This window comes from Melanostigma gelatinosum (assembly GCF_949748355.1).
Source record: "Melanostigma gelatinosum genome assembly, chromosome: 18".
Taxonomy (NCBI): Eukaryota; Metazoa; Chordata; class Actinopteri; order Perciformes; family Zoarcidae; genus Melanostigma; species Melanostigma gelatinosum.
The window spans coordinates 21,957,044-21,975,159 of NC_136651.1; the positions used below are offsets into that span (position 1 = coordinate 21,957,044).

The 18,116-nt window shown below is 39.7% G+C and overlaps 1 protein-coding gene across 1 annotated transcript; it reads left to right on the forward strand.

The window, feature by feature from the left end:
- Nucleotides 1–898: 898 nt before the first annotated feature.
- On the forward strand, nt 899–18,115 carry LOC306792379 (histone-lysine N-methyltransferase Smyd1-like). Its single transcript, XM_079289456.1, has 10 exons — nt 899–1,203; nt 5,694–5,870; nt 10,398–10,611; nt 10,769–10,899; nt 11,082–11,120; nt 11,437–11,632; nt 11,733–11,825; nt 11,954–12,117; nt 17,475–17,643; nt 17,803–18,115. Exons 1-10 carry the CDS (start codon nt 1,067–1,069, stop codon nt 17,911–17,913), a joined length of 1,431 nt encoding a protein of 476 aa, XP_079145582.1. The 5' UTR covers nt 899–1,066; the 3' UTR covers nt 17,914–18,115.
- Nucleotide 18,116: the final 1 nt, after the last annotated feature.

The following is an 18,116-nucleotide window of genomic DNA, read 5'->3' on the forward strand; positions in this document are numbered from 1 at the left end:
TTCTCACACGTTTCTCAATGTACGTCTTATTATTGTATATGACTGCTTTGTGTGTGCATTCCTTCAGCTGTAATCCAAATCTGCGTTGTAAACTTGATACTGTTTATTACATAAATGCAATACTGAGTTGTCTTTTTATCATCTTTGCGCACATGTCGTTGAAGTGTTATAATTAAATTATAACATAAAGGTACCACCTATAAGTTAACAACTCACAACTCTGAACAGTTTGTGATATTTCTTTGATGCTATAAATCGCTTGATCTTCCAAATTGGTAATAATTCGTAACAAAGTGTAAATTCCAAAAATCTTTTGCTAAATGCTCCATTATTTTCAGCAGCTGGTCACTAACGGTGCTGAGCAGCGTGAATATCCACAATACACAGTGAGATGTAGACATTGTGTTGAGATCACACATCAAGTGAAAGGTCAGGGGGGGTCACCATGAATATCCACAGACCACGTGACGTTTGATCACAACAGCAGCTCTCTGTGAAGCTGCTCGAATCAATGTTTTCATAGTAACAATGGATCAGTTGAGTGTGTACTGTGAAGGGGTCACTCGTAGTGACTAACCCACAGGGAGTCTGTGTCAGTACACAGCTGTGTCATGCACCATATCCACTTCATATGGGGGTAGTCTGTCTTACTGACAGGGTGGGACCACCTCCACTATGCTGTGCAAAGGTTTCAAAAGAAGAAAAACAGCCTCTGAATGTGAGCGGCTCCGTTTCCTGTCATGAGCCTCAGACAGACAGCCACAGCTGCCCAGGACCAGAATACCTCCAGAGGGACCAAGCCAAAGAAGGGAGCACCCCTAGCCTCCCCCAGCCCCTTATTTCCCACTGCCCTCCCCCTTCCCACTCTGGGGAGTTGGTACAACCTCGAGAGGGCTACATTTATTTTGGGCTACAGCAGGAGTCTGGCTAAGTAGAGAGGGGTCAAGTGATCCTTATAATTTCACGAGAGCTCTCCGCTCCCTGCAGCTTGTTTCGTCGCTCATCCCTCGGCTAGTCCCACCCTCAGCTGCCTTTTCCGTCCGCTGGGTGTTGTTTCGCCAGCACAATGACTGTGGGGAACATGGAGAGTGCTCAGCTGTTTGATGCTGGGGAGAAAGGTCGAGGCCTGAGGGCCACCAAAGAACTCAATGCTGGGGAAGTGGTCTTCGCCGAGCCCAGTTTCTCAGCTGTGGTCTTCGACAGGTACGAGGCTCCCGGTTGTTGTAGCCTTAGACTCGATGGACAGGCAGGAGGACTGGCTTTTTCTTACTCAGCATGTCTGCACGTCTGGCTGACACACTGTGTGTTGTGCACAAGAGCTCAGGCTTCTCTCAGCTGTGACCTCATTTCTAGATGCCCAAATTCTCATGACACCAGCAGAGAGAGCTGTCAGGGTGTCATGTGAGCTCGATATACTTTTGGATTCAGTGTTCAAGAGCACGGAGGCTCTACCACAGAATTATTATGACACCTTGCAAGCTTTCAAATGAATTTCTAATATTAAAAATGGATAAAACATAAGTCTTAGAGATTCCATTGAGCTCATGTGGGAACATCTCAGTAGCAGTGTGAATAGAGAAAAGACATTTCTTTCTCTAGATCAGCGGTTCCCAAACTTTTTAGGCCACGCACCCCCTTCTACATCCCGACCAGGTTCACGCACCCCCAACACACACACACACACCTTAAAAAAAAAAAAGCAACAGAGCCGCATAAAAATCGGACGAATGAGAGAACAGTTTGCTCGCGCGTGGCGTTTGTTTACAAGATAAAAAACACAAAAACTCTTCCTGCACCGTGCCTTCGAAAAGGTAACGGACGTAACGTTACGAAGGTAACGGACGATTGGCCAGATTGGCCACATCTGTAGGCTCGTCTACTTGCAGAGAGTAAAACTCACTCTTCTTCACGCGACCGACCAATGTAGCCAGGATGTCTTCGGACAAAGCATCGATGCGCGCGACAGTGTTGTTGGACACCGGGATCACGTCCAACTTTTTCGCTTCTCTCTCTCCAATCATACATTCCACCATCTCTTTAACATTTTTCCCTCTCCACCACCGCCTCTCCTCCCTATTACGCGGTCAGAATACTACCACAACACGCCGCCTGTCTTCGGCAGAAATGCGCGCATCCACGCACGGGAACAACACCGAGTTGTAATATATACCTCCATAACACCCCGCCACTCTCGGCTCATACCTCCCCAGCAACGAGGCACATCACCCGGTCACAATACCTCCAGAATGTCCCCCGGGTGAAATCCGGGACTTGGTTTTATGGTTCCGAGTGGCGGGCGCTCACCCGTTGGCGCTGGGACGCGAGGTCTCCAGCCGCCCCCGCCGTGAGGCACCCGATCGTCAGGTCTGTCAGCCCTCGGAACAGGCCGCGGGTCAATAACTTGTGGGTGGCGGGGTAGAGGCGAGGCAGATCACAGAAAAATAATAAAGACTAGAGTACAGCAAAGATATGTTGATGAGAAACGTATTTGTACGTCAAACACAAACGTAATCAGGGAGAAAATACGTTCGTGGTAAAACGTAATTGAGAATGCATTTTAGTTTTGGGGGAACGTAATTGTTAGGAGACAGGACTGCACCGCCATTACACTTTTCCTCTCGCGCACCCCCTAGAGCAGGGGTCGGGAACCTATGGCTCGCGAGCCAGATGTGGCTCTTTTGATGATTGCATATGGCTCGCAGATAAAACAAAATATTCTCACTTGTTTTAATCCATCCATCGATTTTTCACTGCGCATGTCCTGTTCAGGGCTGCAGGAGCAATTGTCCATTATTTTAATTGGATGATACTGGCCTACGTTTGCCGTTGCTGGGTAAAACAGGTAAACGCCCCCTTTTGAATCAGTCTGAGACTGCGTCTGCTCGGTCATTAGCTCAAAGCTAACCCTTCGACGAAGAAGATGGCGAAAAGAAAAAAAGACGACGAGTATCGTACATTTCAGGACGAATGGACCGAAGAATTCGCCTTTGTGGAGAGAGCGGGTTCTGCGGTGTGTCTAATTTGCAATGACAAAATTACATCGTTGAAACGGTCGAATGTAAAGCGGCACTTCGACACGCGCCACGCTACCTTTGCATCAAAATACCCTGCGGGAGACAGCAGAAAGAAAGCGTGCCAAGAGCTTCTGAGCAGGGTGCAAGCTAGCCAGCAGCAACTCCGCGTATGGACCCGGCAAGGTGACTATAATTCGGCTAGCTTTGCTGGTTCTTTAGCAATAGTGAGGAACGGAAAACCATTCACAGATGGCGAGTATGCTAAAACGTTCATGCTGGATGTAGCCAATGAACTTTTTGATGATCTTCCGAACAAAGACAAGATAATCAAACGGATACAAGACATGCCTCTGTCGGCAAGAACTGTTCATGATCGTACCATCGTGATGGCAAACAAAGTGGAGGAAACGCAAGTGAAGGACATAAATGCAGCGCCGTTCTTTTCTCTGGCTTTGGATGAGTCAACAGACGTGAGCCATTTGTCGCAGTTCAGCGTGATTGCAAGATATGCTGTTGGTGACACACTGCGCGAAGAAAGTCTTGCTGTTCTGCCATTAAAAGGGTCCACAAGAGGTGAGGATTTATTCAAGTCTTTCATGGAGTTTGCTCAAGAAAAAAGTCTACCTATGGATAAACTTCTCTCAGTGTGTACTGATGGTGCTCCGTGTATGGTGGGGAAAAACAAAGGATTTGTGGCGCTTCTCCGTGAACATGAAAATAGACCCATCCTAAGTTTCCATTGCATTATACACCAGGAGGCACTTTGTGCTCAGATGTGTGACAGGCAGTTTGGCGAAGTGATGTCGCTGGTCATTCGTGTGATCAACTTTATTGTTGCCCGAGCCTTAAATAATCGCCAGTTTAAAACACTGCTGGATGAAGTTGTAAATAACTATCCTGGTCTGCTTTTGCACAGCAATGTGCGTTGGTTGTCAAGAGGGAAGGTGCTTAGCCGTTTTGCGGCTTGCCTGAACGAAATCCGGACTTTCCTTGAAATGAAAGGCGTCGGGCATCCTGAGCTAGCCGACACCGAGTGGCTCCTCAAGTTTTACTATCTCGTAGATCTGACTGAACATCTGAACCAGCTCAACGTGAAAATGCAAGGCATTGGAAATACAGTGTTATCCCTTCAACAAGCTGTATTTGCTTTTGAAAACAAGCTGGAGCTTTTCATCACGGATCTTGAAACAGGTTGTTTACTACATTTTGAAAAACTGAGCCAATTTAAAGATGCATGCACAGCAAGTGAGCCCATTCAAAACCTTGATCTCCACCAGCTAGCTGGCTGCACATCCAGTCTCCTACAGTCCTTCAAAGCACGCTTTGGAGAATTTCGTGAGCACACTCGTCTTTTTAAGTTCATCACCCATCCAAACGAGTGTTCACTGAACACAGCCGACCTGAATTACATCCCTGGTGTCTCCGTCAGAGATTTTGAAGCAGAAGTGGCTGACCTGAAGGCCTCAGACATGTGGGTGAATAAGTTCAAGTCACTGAATGAAGATTTGGAAAGAATCACACGACAGAAAGCGGAGTTGGCGAGCAAGCACATGTGGACAGAAATGAAAAAACTCCAACCCGAAGACCAGCTGATTCTCAAAACTTGGAACGCGCTTCCTGTCACATACCACACCCTGCAGCGTGTGAGTATTGCTGTATTGACCATGTTTGGATCTACGTATGCATGTGAGCAGTCATTCTCACATCTTAAAAACATCAAGTCCAACCTACGATCACGTTTAACGGATGAAAGCCTCAACGCTTGCATGAAGCTTAACCTCACCAAGTACCAACCCGACTACAAAGACATCAGCAAATCCATGCAGCACCAGAAGTCGCATTAATGGTGAGTGTTATAACAACATTATTTAAAAGAATAAATTCAGAGGCTTATTATACTGACATTTAGTTGAATTCACTTTTAAAATATATTATATGGCTCTCACTGAAATAAATTTCCAAATTTTTTGCTTTCATGGCTCTCTTAGTCAAAAAGGTTCCCGACCCCTGCCCTAGAGGCAGCTCTGGGAATCCCTGATCTAGATTATAGTCTGCAGTGTCTCTATCAGCTTTCAGACGCATCGGTCATGCCTCTATTTTTCATATGCTTGATACTACACTAGGAATATTGTCACAGCTGCTAAAAGTTGATATCGTAAAATTACAAAATATTCATAAAAAAGAAAGTGAATATGAAGCCGAAGACTGCTTCTCCATGTTTAGACCTGAGAAACACTCCTTTCTGTAGTGAGCCTGGCAGTGTGGGAGCAAGGCATGCATAGTCGATCAACCAATGGTAGCAAAGTTGACACCATGACACACTTTGAATGACGGCCATCTCATTTACATAATTAAGAAAGGTATAAAGGAACTAAATACAGAAATAAACAGGTTTTGGGAAATAAATAGGGACAAAATGCAAAGGTATACATATACACTTGGTACCCAATTACATATTCATTTATTTATTGATGTATTTTGTCTGCTTCTGTCCTCCATACAGGTATATTATTGGATAAACAGCAGAGAATGAGTGTTCTGTTTAGGGCGAGCTGAACTGACTAACTTTAGGTCTTTTGCTCCTCAATCCCTTTAGTCTCACTGCAGTTCTGGAGATGTCAATGAAAGATGGTGTTTTTAGTGCAGCTGCTAGGTTTCTCTCTTTTGTGACCCTCTCAGTTTGGCCACTCAGGTGTGCCACAGCTGTTTCCGGCACCAGGCCAAACTGCACCGCTGTGGCCAGTGTAAGTTTGCCCATTACTGCGACCGCACCTGCCAGACCGCATGCTGGGATGAACACAAGCAGGAATGTGGAGCCATCAAGAAGATGGGAAAGGTACCCGGCGACAATGTTCGGTAAGGAGAACTGAGACCTGAGAGGAAGCTGCAGGAGACGGATGAAAAAAAGTTGCATAAAACTGACTTGTATCCTAAACAGAAGATAACAATCAGCCACAGTCTGCGTAATACATTACTGCAAGGACATAAATCATAGAAACCAAAGCCCTGCTTTACACAACAAGGCTTTCTTTTTGTCTCAAATCTGACACTGTGTTCAGTCAAGTTCATTTTCTTGATGTAGCCCAATATCACAAATCATACATTCACCTCAAGGGGCTTTGCAATGTGTTTAGCATACCACACCCTCTGACCTTTGACCCTCGCTGCGTCTAATGATACTTGGTTCATGCCTGTTCTGCTCAGTGGTTTAACATCTATGGTTGGAACAAATAGAAGGTTATGCAAGAAAACATCGTCCAAACTATTCGATTTTCAAGTGGTGACTTCAGGAGGATGAGATAGTAGTCTGTACCATTCAGACCACAGCAAGTAGTGCTTGTATGGCATTTGGTCAGATGGTGTGTGCTGGCCACCTGGGCATCGCATTTGGTCTGGATGTTCATGGTGCGTTGAGGATGATTTCTAAGTATTTAAGTGACCCACCCAGACTGTTCCTTCACTCAAACCATCAGGCCAAAATGTTCCCAACACTTTGGTATCTGACAAGTTGTCTCTCACTCAGGCTGGATTTCCATGAACTTTGTTGTGGATATTTATGTTCCCCAGAGGACACATTTGAGCGTTTTTATGACTTATTTTGGGCAATTGGGCCACAACTGGTTGGGACTGAAGTATCTCAACAATTATTCGGGCAACTGGTTCAGTGGAGAGAGCAGGGTCGTCCTTCAATCTGAGGATCGAACCCTGGCTCCACTAGTCCATGTCGATATGTCCTTAGGCAAGACACCAAACATTGCTCCCGTAGCTGGACCTACGGTGTGTGTATGCGTGTGCATGTTAGTCAGTCCTGATGGGCAGGTGGCACCTTGCATGGTAGCCCCTGTCCTCAGTGTATGAATGGCTGTGAATGGGTGAATGATGACCTGTAGTGTGGTTTGAGTGGTCGGAAAGACTAGAAAAGCGCGATACAAGTACAGTCCATTTACCATTTACTATTTAGTGGATGCTTTGCAATTCAATTCTGTACAGATAGTCATGTGTCCCACAGGATGAATCCTACTGACGTTAGTGATTTTCCTCTAGCACCACCATGAGGTTCACATTTGTGGTTTTTCGTGAAATGTCTGAACAGAACTATTGAATTGATTGCCAGAACATTTGTTACACAGAACTTATTTTCCCTGATAAAGTGAATGTGTTTGCTGAAAATCTAGCGGCAGGATCAGGTCAACATTTCAGTTTTACCGATCTTGATTATCAATCAATTAATCAGTGAGGTCTATTATTACAGGATGTAAACACATGTTGATTTGTATAGTATAGTATAGTAAAGAATAGTATAGTACAGTATAGAATAGAATAGTATAGTATAGAATAGAATAGAATCAGAATCAGATCAGAATCAGCTTTATTGGCCATGTGTGCTTACGCATACATGGAATTTGTCTCCGGTTTCCACTCCGCTCTCAATGTACAAACACAAATTTACAATAAACACGAAAATATATGTATAAAGAATAAAAAAGGGCAGCAAAAAAAGTGGAACGGATGTAGGTATAGACATTTAGCTATATACAATATAAGTATAAATATATATCCAAGAGAAAAAGTGTAGATATATATATCTATATATATATATATATATATATATATAGATATATATATATATATATACATGTGAACATAAACCTATAGACAATGGCATGAGTTGTCAGTGGTGGTAATAGTGTAGTGTAGTATAACCTATTTATTGTTCATGAGAGTGACGGCCAGTGGAAAGAAGCTGTTCCTGTGTCAGTAAAGAATACAGTAAAGAATAGTTAGAATAGAATAGTATAGTAGAGAATAGTATAGTATAGTATAGTATAGAAGAGAATAGTTAGAATAGAATAGTATAGTATAGTAGAGAATAGTATAGTACAGTATAGAATAGTATAGTACAGTATAGAATAGTATAGTACAGTATAGAATAGTATAGTACAGTATAGAATAGTATAGTACAGTATAGAATAGTATAGTACAGTATAGTATAGTAGAGAATAGTTAGAACAGAATAGTATAGTATAGTAGAGAATAGTACAGTATAGAATATTACAGTATAGTGGAGAATAGTATAGAATAGGATAGTATAGAATAGTATAGTACAGTATAGACTAGTATAGTTTAGAATAGTATAGTTTAGAATAGTATAGTTTAGAATAGTATAGTACAGTATAGAATATTACAGTATAGTGGAGAATAGTATAGTACAGTATAGAATAGTATAGTATAGTAGAGAATAGTATAGTATAGTAGAGAATAGTATAGTATAGTATAGTACAGTATAGAATAGTATAGTATAGTAGAGAATAGTATAGTATAGTAGAGAATAGTATAGTATAGTATAGTATAGTACAGTATAGAATAGTATAGTATAGTATAGTATAGAAGAGAATAGTTAGAATAGAATAGTATAGTAGAGAATAGTATAGTATAGTAGAGAATAGTACAGTATAGAATAGTATAGTATAGTAGAGAATAGTTAGAATAGTATAGTATAGTAGAGAATAGTACAGTATAGAATATTACAGTATAGTGGAGAATAGTATAGAATAGGATAGTATAGAATAGTATAGTATAGCATAGTATAGAATAGTATAGTACAGTATAGAATAGTATAGTTTAGAATAGTATAGTACAGTATAGAATATTACAGTATACTGGAGAACAGTATAGAATAGGATAGTATAGAATAGTATAGTATAGTATAGAATAGTATAGTACAGTATAGAATAGTATAGTTTAGAATAGTATAGTACAGTATAGAATAGTATAGTATAGTAGAGAATAGTATAGTATAGAATAGTATAGAATAGTATAGTATAGAATAGTATAGTATAGTAGAGAATAGTATAGCATAGAATAGTATAGTACAGTATAGAATAGTATAGTATAGAATAGTATAGTACAGGATAGAATAGTATAGTATAGTAGAGTATAGTATAGTATAGTACAGTATAGAATAGTATAGTATAGTAGAAAATAGTATAGTATAGTATAGTACAGTATAGAATAGTATAGTATAGTAGAGAACAGTATAATATAGTAGAGAATAGTATAGTATAGTAGAGAATAGCATAGTATAGTATAGTACAGTATAGAATAGTATAGTATAGTAGAAAATAGTATAGTATAGTATAGTATAGTATAGAATAGTATAGTATAGTAGAGAATAGTATAGTATAGTATAGTACAGTATAGAATAGTATAGTATAGTAGAGAATAGTATAGTATAGTACAGTATAGACTAGTATAGTAGAGAATAGTATAGTACAGTATAGAATAGTATAGTATAGTAGAGAATAGTACAGTACAGTATAGAATAGTATAGTATAGTAGAGAATAGTATAGTATAGTATAGTACAGTATAGAATAGTATAGTGGAGAATAGTACAGTATAGTATAGTACAGTGTAGAATAGTATAATATAGAATAGTACAGTACAGTATAGAATAGTATAGTATAGTAGAGAATAGTATAGTATAGTAGAGAATAGTTAGAATAGAATAGTACAGTATTATAGTATATGATAGAATAGTATTGTATAGTATAGTATATAATAGTATAGTATAGTATACAATAGAAAAGTAAACTATAGAATAATATAATAATATAGTGTAGAATATAATAGAATAGTATAGTATAGAATATTATAGCATAGTATAGTATAGAATAGTACATAATAGAATAGTATAGTTTAGTATAGTGTAGAATTGTACAGTATAGAATAAAATAGTATGATATAGTATAGTATTTAATAGAATAGCATAGTTTAGTATAATATAGTTTGTATAGTATAGAATAGAATAGAATAGTATAGCATAGTATAGTTTAGTATAGAATAGTATAGTTTAGTATAGTATACAATAGTATAGTGTAGAATAGTATAGTTTAGTAGAGAATAGTATAGTATAGTATAGTACAGTATATAATATTATAGTATAGTAGAGAATAGTATAGTATAGAATAGTATAGTACAGTAGAGAATAGTTAGAATAGAATAGTATAGTATTGTAGTTTATGATAGAATAGTATTGTATAGTATAGTATACAATAGAATAGTAAACTATAGAATAATATAATAATATAGTATAGAATAGTATAGTTTAGTATAGTATACAATAGTATAGTGTATAATAGTATAGTTTAGTATAGTATAGAGTAGAATAGTATGATATAGTATAGTATTTAATAGAATAGCATAGTTTAGTATAGCATAGTATGTAATAGAATAGTATAGTAAATAATAGAATAGTGTAGAATAAAATAGAATAGTAAAGTGTAAAATAGTATAGTATATAATTGCATAGTATAGTATCGTATAGTGAAAGAGTCAGTGGTGGACACATCATTTTGAATGATCTCCATATTTCTCTTGCCCAGTCTGGCTGCCCGTGTGCTGTGGCGTATACACAAGGACTCAGGCATTGTGTCGGACAGTCAGCTGATCTCAGTGGACCAGCTGGAGGACCATGTGGCTGATCTACCTGAAGAAGATCTCAAGCAGCTCAGGACTGATGTGCACACCTTCCTGGAATATTGGTCTTATGGAAGAAAGCAGCACTCTGTTGACGACATCTCACACATCTTTGGCATCGTAGGAATGAATTGTTATTCCTCTGTGCCTCTTATTATATATTTGTAAAGTGCACTAGAAAGACAGCTTCAGAAACAAACTTTGTACTTTGTCTCTCCCCTTCCCACTCCTTCCCTCCATACTCTCCTCTTCCCCCCCTCGCTGTCTCTCTCGGTAGATCAAGTGTAATGGATTCACACTGAGTGACCAGAGAGGCCTGCAGGCTGTTGGTTTGGGTCTTTTCCCCAACCTTTGTCTGGTCAACCATGACTGTTGGCCCAACTGCACCGTCATCTTCAACCACGGCAAGTAGGTATCCAAGCTATTGCTCCTATCAAGTCACAGTCAGAGACCTCTGGGTATTTGAATATACTGTATATATTATGTGAGCACACCAGTAAATACAACAATACAACTGTGAACCTTAATGACTTGTTAATGCTTTATTTCAAACAAAATACCAGTGAATGGACTGTTGCTTTCTTTTGCAGCCAATCAGCAGTGAGTTCTGCTCTCCACTCTCAGAGGAGGTACGTATTACAGCTGATCAACCTCTGTCATGTGACGTGGCTGTGAAGTTCTATTAAAACCTAGACAGAATTACAACACCAAGTGTGACCTATGGCAATCACGACCATGCTACATATAGAAGTGATGTGTGGCTTTGGTCATTAAGTCAATTAACACCTACAAAGATGTCAATTAATGGTCATTGGTCCTGATAAATAAACAGATAAAGAAAATAAAAGAATGCAGCGAGAAATGCATGTGTCAGCATAAAGTAGTGTGTACGATGAGAAGTTTCAGACCCCTCTGATGTCTCTGGCCCGTCCTCCTCTGTCCCAGGATCGAGCTGCGAGCTGTGGGTAAAATCTCAGAGGGCGAGGAGCTGACCGTCAGCTATGTGGACTTCCTCAACCTGTCCACTGACCGCCAGAAGAAGCTGAAGGAGGATTTCCACTTCCAGTGCAGCTGCGAACACTGCAGCCAGCGCGTCAAGGACGACCTGATGATGGCTGCCGCAGAGAGCGAGGGGAACAAAGTTGGCTTACATATGATAACAGTCACACATAAGTCTTTTTCATTTCTTTATTTGACTTTCATGATGACGAGAATACTCAATGTTGCTGTCTCCCTCTCAGCCCTCTGCTGATAAGGTGAAAGAGGGGACCGCCTTCAGTAAAGAGTGTCTGGAGAAGATCGAGAGGTCCCGTATTGAGAAGGATTACTGCGAGGTACACAACACTGCTCTTAGCTTTCCTGCATTTCTCTCCCTCTCTTATTGTCTCAACTTCATGTGTGTCCACTTATTGTCTTTCTTCCCGTCTGGCCCCTGTATTGCGTGCTGTCGGTCCTCTCTCAGGTGGTGAGGTTGTGTCGTGAGTGTCTGGAGAAGCAGGACAACATCTTGGCTGACACTCACCTGTATAAGCTGCGTGTGCTCAGCGCTGCCAGTGAGATGCTCTCATACCTGCAGTCCTTCTCTGAGGCTGCAGACTACAGCCGCAGGATGGTGGAGGGATACATGTGAGTGCTGACGCAGCACTTTGTTCTGAAGGGATAGAGTTACTCGCACACTACACAGACACTAGTTGTCCCGACGGAGATGAGACAAGATCAGTATAACGTTATGATTCATGTTTGAACTCCCCACATTCCATAAAGTTGCATAGAAACTGCCTATGTCACCATAAGTTAGCAACCTTTGAAGCTCTACAGCTGGGACGGAGAAAGCTCTCACACCTTAATACAAAATACACTGCGTGCACTGTTATTAGGCAAGTTGTATTTTTGAGGATTTATTTTATTATTGAACAACTACAGAGCTCTCGCTCAATCCAAAACGTTAATAAACCTCAAACCTGAATATTTAAGAAAGTAAAAGTGAGGTTTTGGCTTTCTTAGGAGAATATCTGTCTGAGCACAATTATTATGCAACTAATAGAAAAATGTTCCCATCTCACTTGTTTATTTTCATCTGTTAAAGTGAGAATAATAAACAAATAACTCAAAATTTACAAAAAACTTTTCTGACATTTCAAATAAAAGCTGCAACTAGCTGGTAAAAGCTGGTATTATTAAAGATGAGCCAGTTGGACCTTTTCGGGCCTGGAAAGCTCGAGTGATTATGGACAGCAGGAAGGGTTACTGCAGGTCAGGAGGGAGCGTTAACAACCACAATGAGTGTTGTTACACACAAATATATGAAAACATTTTCATGACAGCCTGAATGTCTGGCCACTGTAGGTTCTGGCAAACGTTACGCTAACAGCAAGAACAAGAAAATGCATTTCCTGCTGAAAATGCGTTGGAATGCTGAAAACTGAAATTAATCGCAAAAACATTGCTGAAAATAGATATCCAATTCAAAAACAAATTGCAAAAAGCTTAATAATTCAAAAAGTTTAAAGATTACAAATATGAAAAGTCATATCACACCTCTTTCTGTGGCTTAAATTTTTTAATTTTTTTTATAGTTTATATGTTAAAATATCGATACTTGGCGTCCGTGTAGCGATACAATATCACCACGCAAAATATCGCGATACTATGCTGTATCGATTTTTTCCCCCACCCCTAGTCCTACCTTATATTATAATATATTAAACACATTAGTAGCTGGATGTTCCAAAATGTTCTCCAGTTAAATGAGGAAAAAACGGAAGTAATTGTTTTTGGGGTAAAAAACAACAACAGTAAACAGTAAAAATGAAGTTCAACACCTTGGATTCAGACCTACATTTCAGTAGTCCCATTAAATCACGAACTAAATCAGCCTTTTACCAAGTTGAAAGGATCAGACTCTTTATGTGAAAACATGATGAACACACAGGTGTGTCTGAGACAGCGTCAGACAGCTTCAGTTGATCCCTTCTGCCAGGGTTAGAACAAGGACCACAAAGGCTCAGCTGATAACAGTCCTCAGATCACAACATCGGCTCCCAATTCCTCAAAGAATAAACTTCTAAATTGTATTGCTCGTCCATAAATCACTCAACCGTTTAGGTACTGGATGCTCCAGATCTCCGGACCCAGTACAGACCTCAGGTGGGCTGGCTGTTCCTTGAGTTAAAGCTAAACACGGTGACGCTGTTTTTAGAATCTATGCCGCTCAAATGTGGAACAAAGAGCTACGGCTGAGCTAGTGCCGACTACCTGCTAATCTGAGCTAAAGACCTGCTGTTCACCATTGCTTTTAACTCATGTTATTTATATCTCATTGATGTTACTTAGCTTCATTGTTTTTATGCAGTGTGCTTATATTCTGGTTATTCTATATGCTTTACTTCTCCTGATCTTTACCTCCTATAACAAGGTCCATAGGGACATCTCAATAAATAAACATGTTATATTATATTATATTATATAATATTATATTATATTATATAAGTGTTATTTACTGATTGTTTTCGTGTTGGAATACATGTTAAATATTTAACTGCCAAGTAATAATGCGTGTTTGATACTTACATTTTTTTTGCATTAAATCATACTGGGATGTTTGCTGAAATTGATAGGATGGCCCTACCTAGAACATTTTCCACCAGCCGCCACTGAGTAGAAGTATTATTAGTCGTAGAAGTATTAGTAATTAGAAGAAGTAGTAGAAGACATAGTATCAGTAGTCATAGTAATAGCTGTAGTATTGGTCGTAGTATTTAATATCACAGTAGTAGTAGTAGTAGTAGTAGTAATAGTAATGGCAGTAGAAGATGTAGCAGTAGTAGTAGTACTAGTAGCAGTCGTACTAATAGCTGTAGTAGTATTACTACTTTTAGTAGCATGAATAGCAGTAGTAGTAGTAGCAGTAGTCATATAAGTAATAGTAGTAGTGGTAGTAATAGCAGTAGTGGTAGCAATAATATTGATGGTAGCAGTAATAGCAGTAGCAGTAGTAGTAATAGTAGAAACAGCAAAAGTTATAGTAGAAGTAGTAGTAGCAGTAGTAGTAATACTATATTAGCAGCAGCAGTAGTAGTTGTCGCAGTATTAGTAAGAGCATTAATTTTTTTAACAAAAAAGCCTAGTTTTGAGCTTGTTTAAATAAGGTTAATCCATGGGGCTTTTATTTTGAAAGGGTGGTGCTGGGTGGGGGGGAGAGGGGGAGAGGAGACATAATCATAATGTCTGACACATAAACATAAGTTATTAAATGCCTGGCTTCATCACAAGCATTTCAATTAGAATTCACTCTTTGGGGCTTTTATTTTGAAATGGGGGGTGTGTGTGGGGGGGGGGGTCCTCTAAAAGTCTCTAAGACCTGAATGACTGTATGAGAGAGAGACACAGACAGGGAGTGAGAGAGAGAGAGAAGAAAGAGAGAGAGAAAAAATAATTAGTGAGAGAGAGAGAGAAGAAAGAATTAGTGTGTGAGAGAGAGAGAGGCTCTGATATCTGTGGCAAACATTCTCAGTTGGAGATTGTACGATGTTTTATCTTTTACAGTTTACATGACTATTGTCCTGCTCTGCCATGTCTTTGCTCGCCTCTCCGTCTTGTGTCACGGTGTGTGTAAATGTCACTCGAATCAGGAAACTTATCATAATACCCATATTTGATTGGCCGAGCTGCAACACGTAACAGCTGCAACAAATTATGTGTTTGCGGCTTTTATTTTAAAATGGGGTGGGTGTGTGTGTGTGTGTGGGGGGGGGGGGGGATCCTCTAAAAGTCTCCAAGACCTGAATGACTGTATGAGAGACACAGAGAGAGAGAGAGCGAGAGAGATATAGGGGGACAGAGAGGGACAGGGACAGAGAGAGAGAGAGCAGGAGAGAGGAGTGCATGTGTGTCTGTGAGACTAGATGTTTACCAACATCACTAATTGGCTCAATCGCAAACACCTGTGTGCCTGAAGCCTTTTCATGGAGATAAAACAGGGAAACACCTCTCAAACAAATCATCAAAACTCCCATAACCGTAGCTCCTATTGTTCCGATATTAATAATTGAGAGGAAGGATGACTTCAGAAACAGATCCTGTAAAGATTGTGTCTGTAGTGTAAAAAATGTGGCTTAACTGGCGATCTAGAAATGGGGTACCATGTTCTGTGGAAGATGTTTTTGAAGCAAAATTTAACATTGGTCTCTATGGAGCAGAAAGTTGGTTTTCCTCTCAATTAACGGCTTCCGTGTCAAATGTGGAAATCTGTGGGATTCCACAGTAATTTTTCTATGACAAGGACAATATTAGCTACTTCTACATCCAGAAATTATGCATGAAGAGTGAAGATTGTGGACACAGTGGCAAAACACAAATGTTTTTTTCACAAGAATCTCAAGCTGCTCTTCACTCTAGCGGTGACATCACGCACTCTAAGCTGCGCAATACACACCCATTATAAAGTCAGAAAAGGGCTGAAAAATCATAAAAGTTAAATTGCTGCAGCTCAAAAAGTTTAAAAGATATCGGAAAGCTGAATTATGCAGCAATAGTTCAGGGTTTACTCAACATTTGAAAGTTGAAATGGTGTCTTTAGCTGAAAGTATGAGGACGTTGAAGGATTTGAAAGTTGAAGAAGTTTAAGGGGATTTGAAAATATTCTCCATAGACATCCCATTCAAAAATAAAGTTACTAAAAGCTTAATAATTCAAAAAGTGTAAAGGTTAGAAATAGAAAATGTCATAGCAGAGATGAGCTGAAGGAGCTGAACATTTTGATAGTTGAATGGTTTCTGTAGCTTAAAAAATGAAGAAGAAGAAGAGTTGCAACAAAAAATGGAGGGGATGGAAGAAATAGTGGAACTAGAAAAAGCATTTCCTGCTGAAAATGCGTTGGAATGCTGAAAGCTGAAATTAATCCAATTCAAAAACAAATTGCAAAAAGCTTAATAATTCAAAAAGTTTAAAGATTACAGATATGAAAAGTGATATCACACCTCTCCTGAAAGAGCTGAACATTTTGATATTTGAACAGTTTCTGTGGCTTAAAAAAATTCATCAGTGGTAATAGTAGCAACAGCAAAAGTTATAGTAGAAGTAGTCGTAGCAGTAGTAGTAATACTATATTAGCAGCAGCATTAGTAGTTAGAGTATTCATTTTTTTAAACAAAAAAGCCTAATTTTGAGCTTGTTTAAATAGTTAATCCATGGGGCTTTTATTTTGAAAGGCTGGGTGGGGGAGGGAGGGGGAGAGGAGACATAATCATAATGTTTGACACACATAAACAGAGGTTATTAAATGACAGGCTTCATCACAAGCAGTTCAGTTAGAATTCACTCTCTGGGGCTTTTATTTTGAAATGGGGTGTGGGGTGTGGGGGGGGGGGTGGAGGAGGGAGGAAAGACCTCTAAAGATCCCTAAGACCTGAATGACTGTATGAGAGAGACACACAGAGAGAGAGAGAGAGAGAGGAGTGTATGTGCGCGTGTGTCTGTGAGTCTGTGTGTTTATCAACATCACTAATTGGCTCAATCGCGAACACCTGTGTGCCTGAAGCCATTTGAAAATATTCTCCATAGAGATCCTATTGAAATAATAAAAAGCTTAATAATTCAAAAAGTTTAAAGGTTAGAAATATGAAAAGTCATAGCACCCCTCTGGTGAAAGAGCTGAACATTTTAATAGTTGAATGGTTTCTGTAGCTTAAAAAATGGAGGAGAAGCGGTGCGACGGAAGAAATAGAAGTTGAATAAAGATTCGAAGAACAATAGTTGGAATGCTTAACAGCATTCCAACAATTAGTGCATTTGTTGGGGACTATTTTCAGCAGTGGAGTAATCCACATTGGGTGCTCTCATGAGAATTTGTGGCTCATTGATGTGTTTTTAAACATGTTTGGACAACGAAGGAGCTCAATGGGACATATAAATAAGATATCAGATACTTGTTAGTGGGGTACATTCATGATTGGTGGGGCTCTCCATGGGATTTGTTTCTACAGAAAGCTGTACCACCCCAACAATGCCCAGTTGGGCATGGCCATCATGCGGGCGGGCGTGACCCACTGGCATGCAGGGCAGATAGAGGTGGGTCACGGCATGATCTGCAAGGCATACGGCATCCTCATGGTGACCCATGGACCCAACCACCCCATCACCAGAGACCTAGAGGTACTTTATGCTGTAGTCTACTTATAGGAATCAAGCTGTGACTTTAGTGACCATTACTTCATCATTTTAATGTTTCTACAGACTGAGTTAGATAGAAATTATTGAAGCATTATTTCATTTTCTCAGTACACTAGTAATCTTGCTTTTTTATGCCTTCAGTCTATGCGCATGCAGACTGAGATGGAGCTGAAGATGTTCAAGCAGAATGAGGATGTGTGCCACACCATGACGGACGCTGCTCTGAAGAAGCAGCCAATAATCAGCTGCTAAGCTGATGGAAATATCAAAGGCCTCCTCTGCAAGCAATGATCACCTGCATCACTGATGATCCTATCTTTAACAATCAATAAATAAATAAATATACATGTATATGTACATATACTTATATATATACATATATACTGTATATCGGTGCACTCTCTGCACTGCACAATGCAGACTCTTTATTTACAATAAAAGTGGAGATACTGATG

Excerpts from the sequence above, each read along its gene's own strand:
- LOC306792379 (XM_079289456.1), top strand. The coding sequence starts at position 1,067 with ATGACTGTGGGGAACATGGAGAGTGCTCAGCTGTTTGATGCTGGGGAG. Across the intron at positions 10,612-10,768 it reads TCTCACACATCTTTGGCATC|ATCAAGTGTAATGGATTCAC; the intron begins GTAGGAATGAAT and ends CTCTCTCGGTAG. Across the intron at positions 17,644-17,802 it reads CCATCACCAGAGACCTAGAG|TCTATGCGCATGCAGACTGA; the intron begins GTACTTTATGCT and ends TTATGCCTTCAG.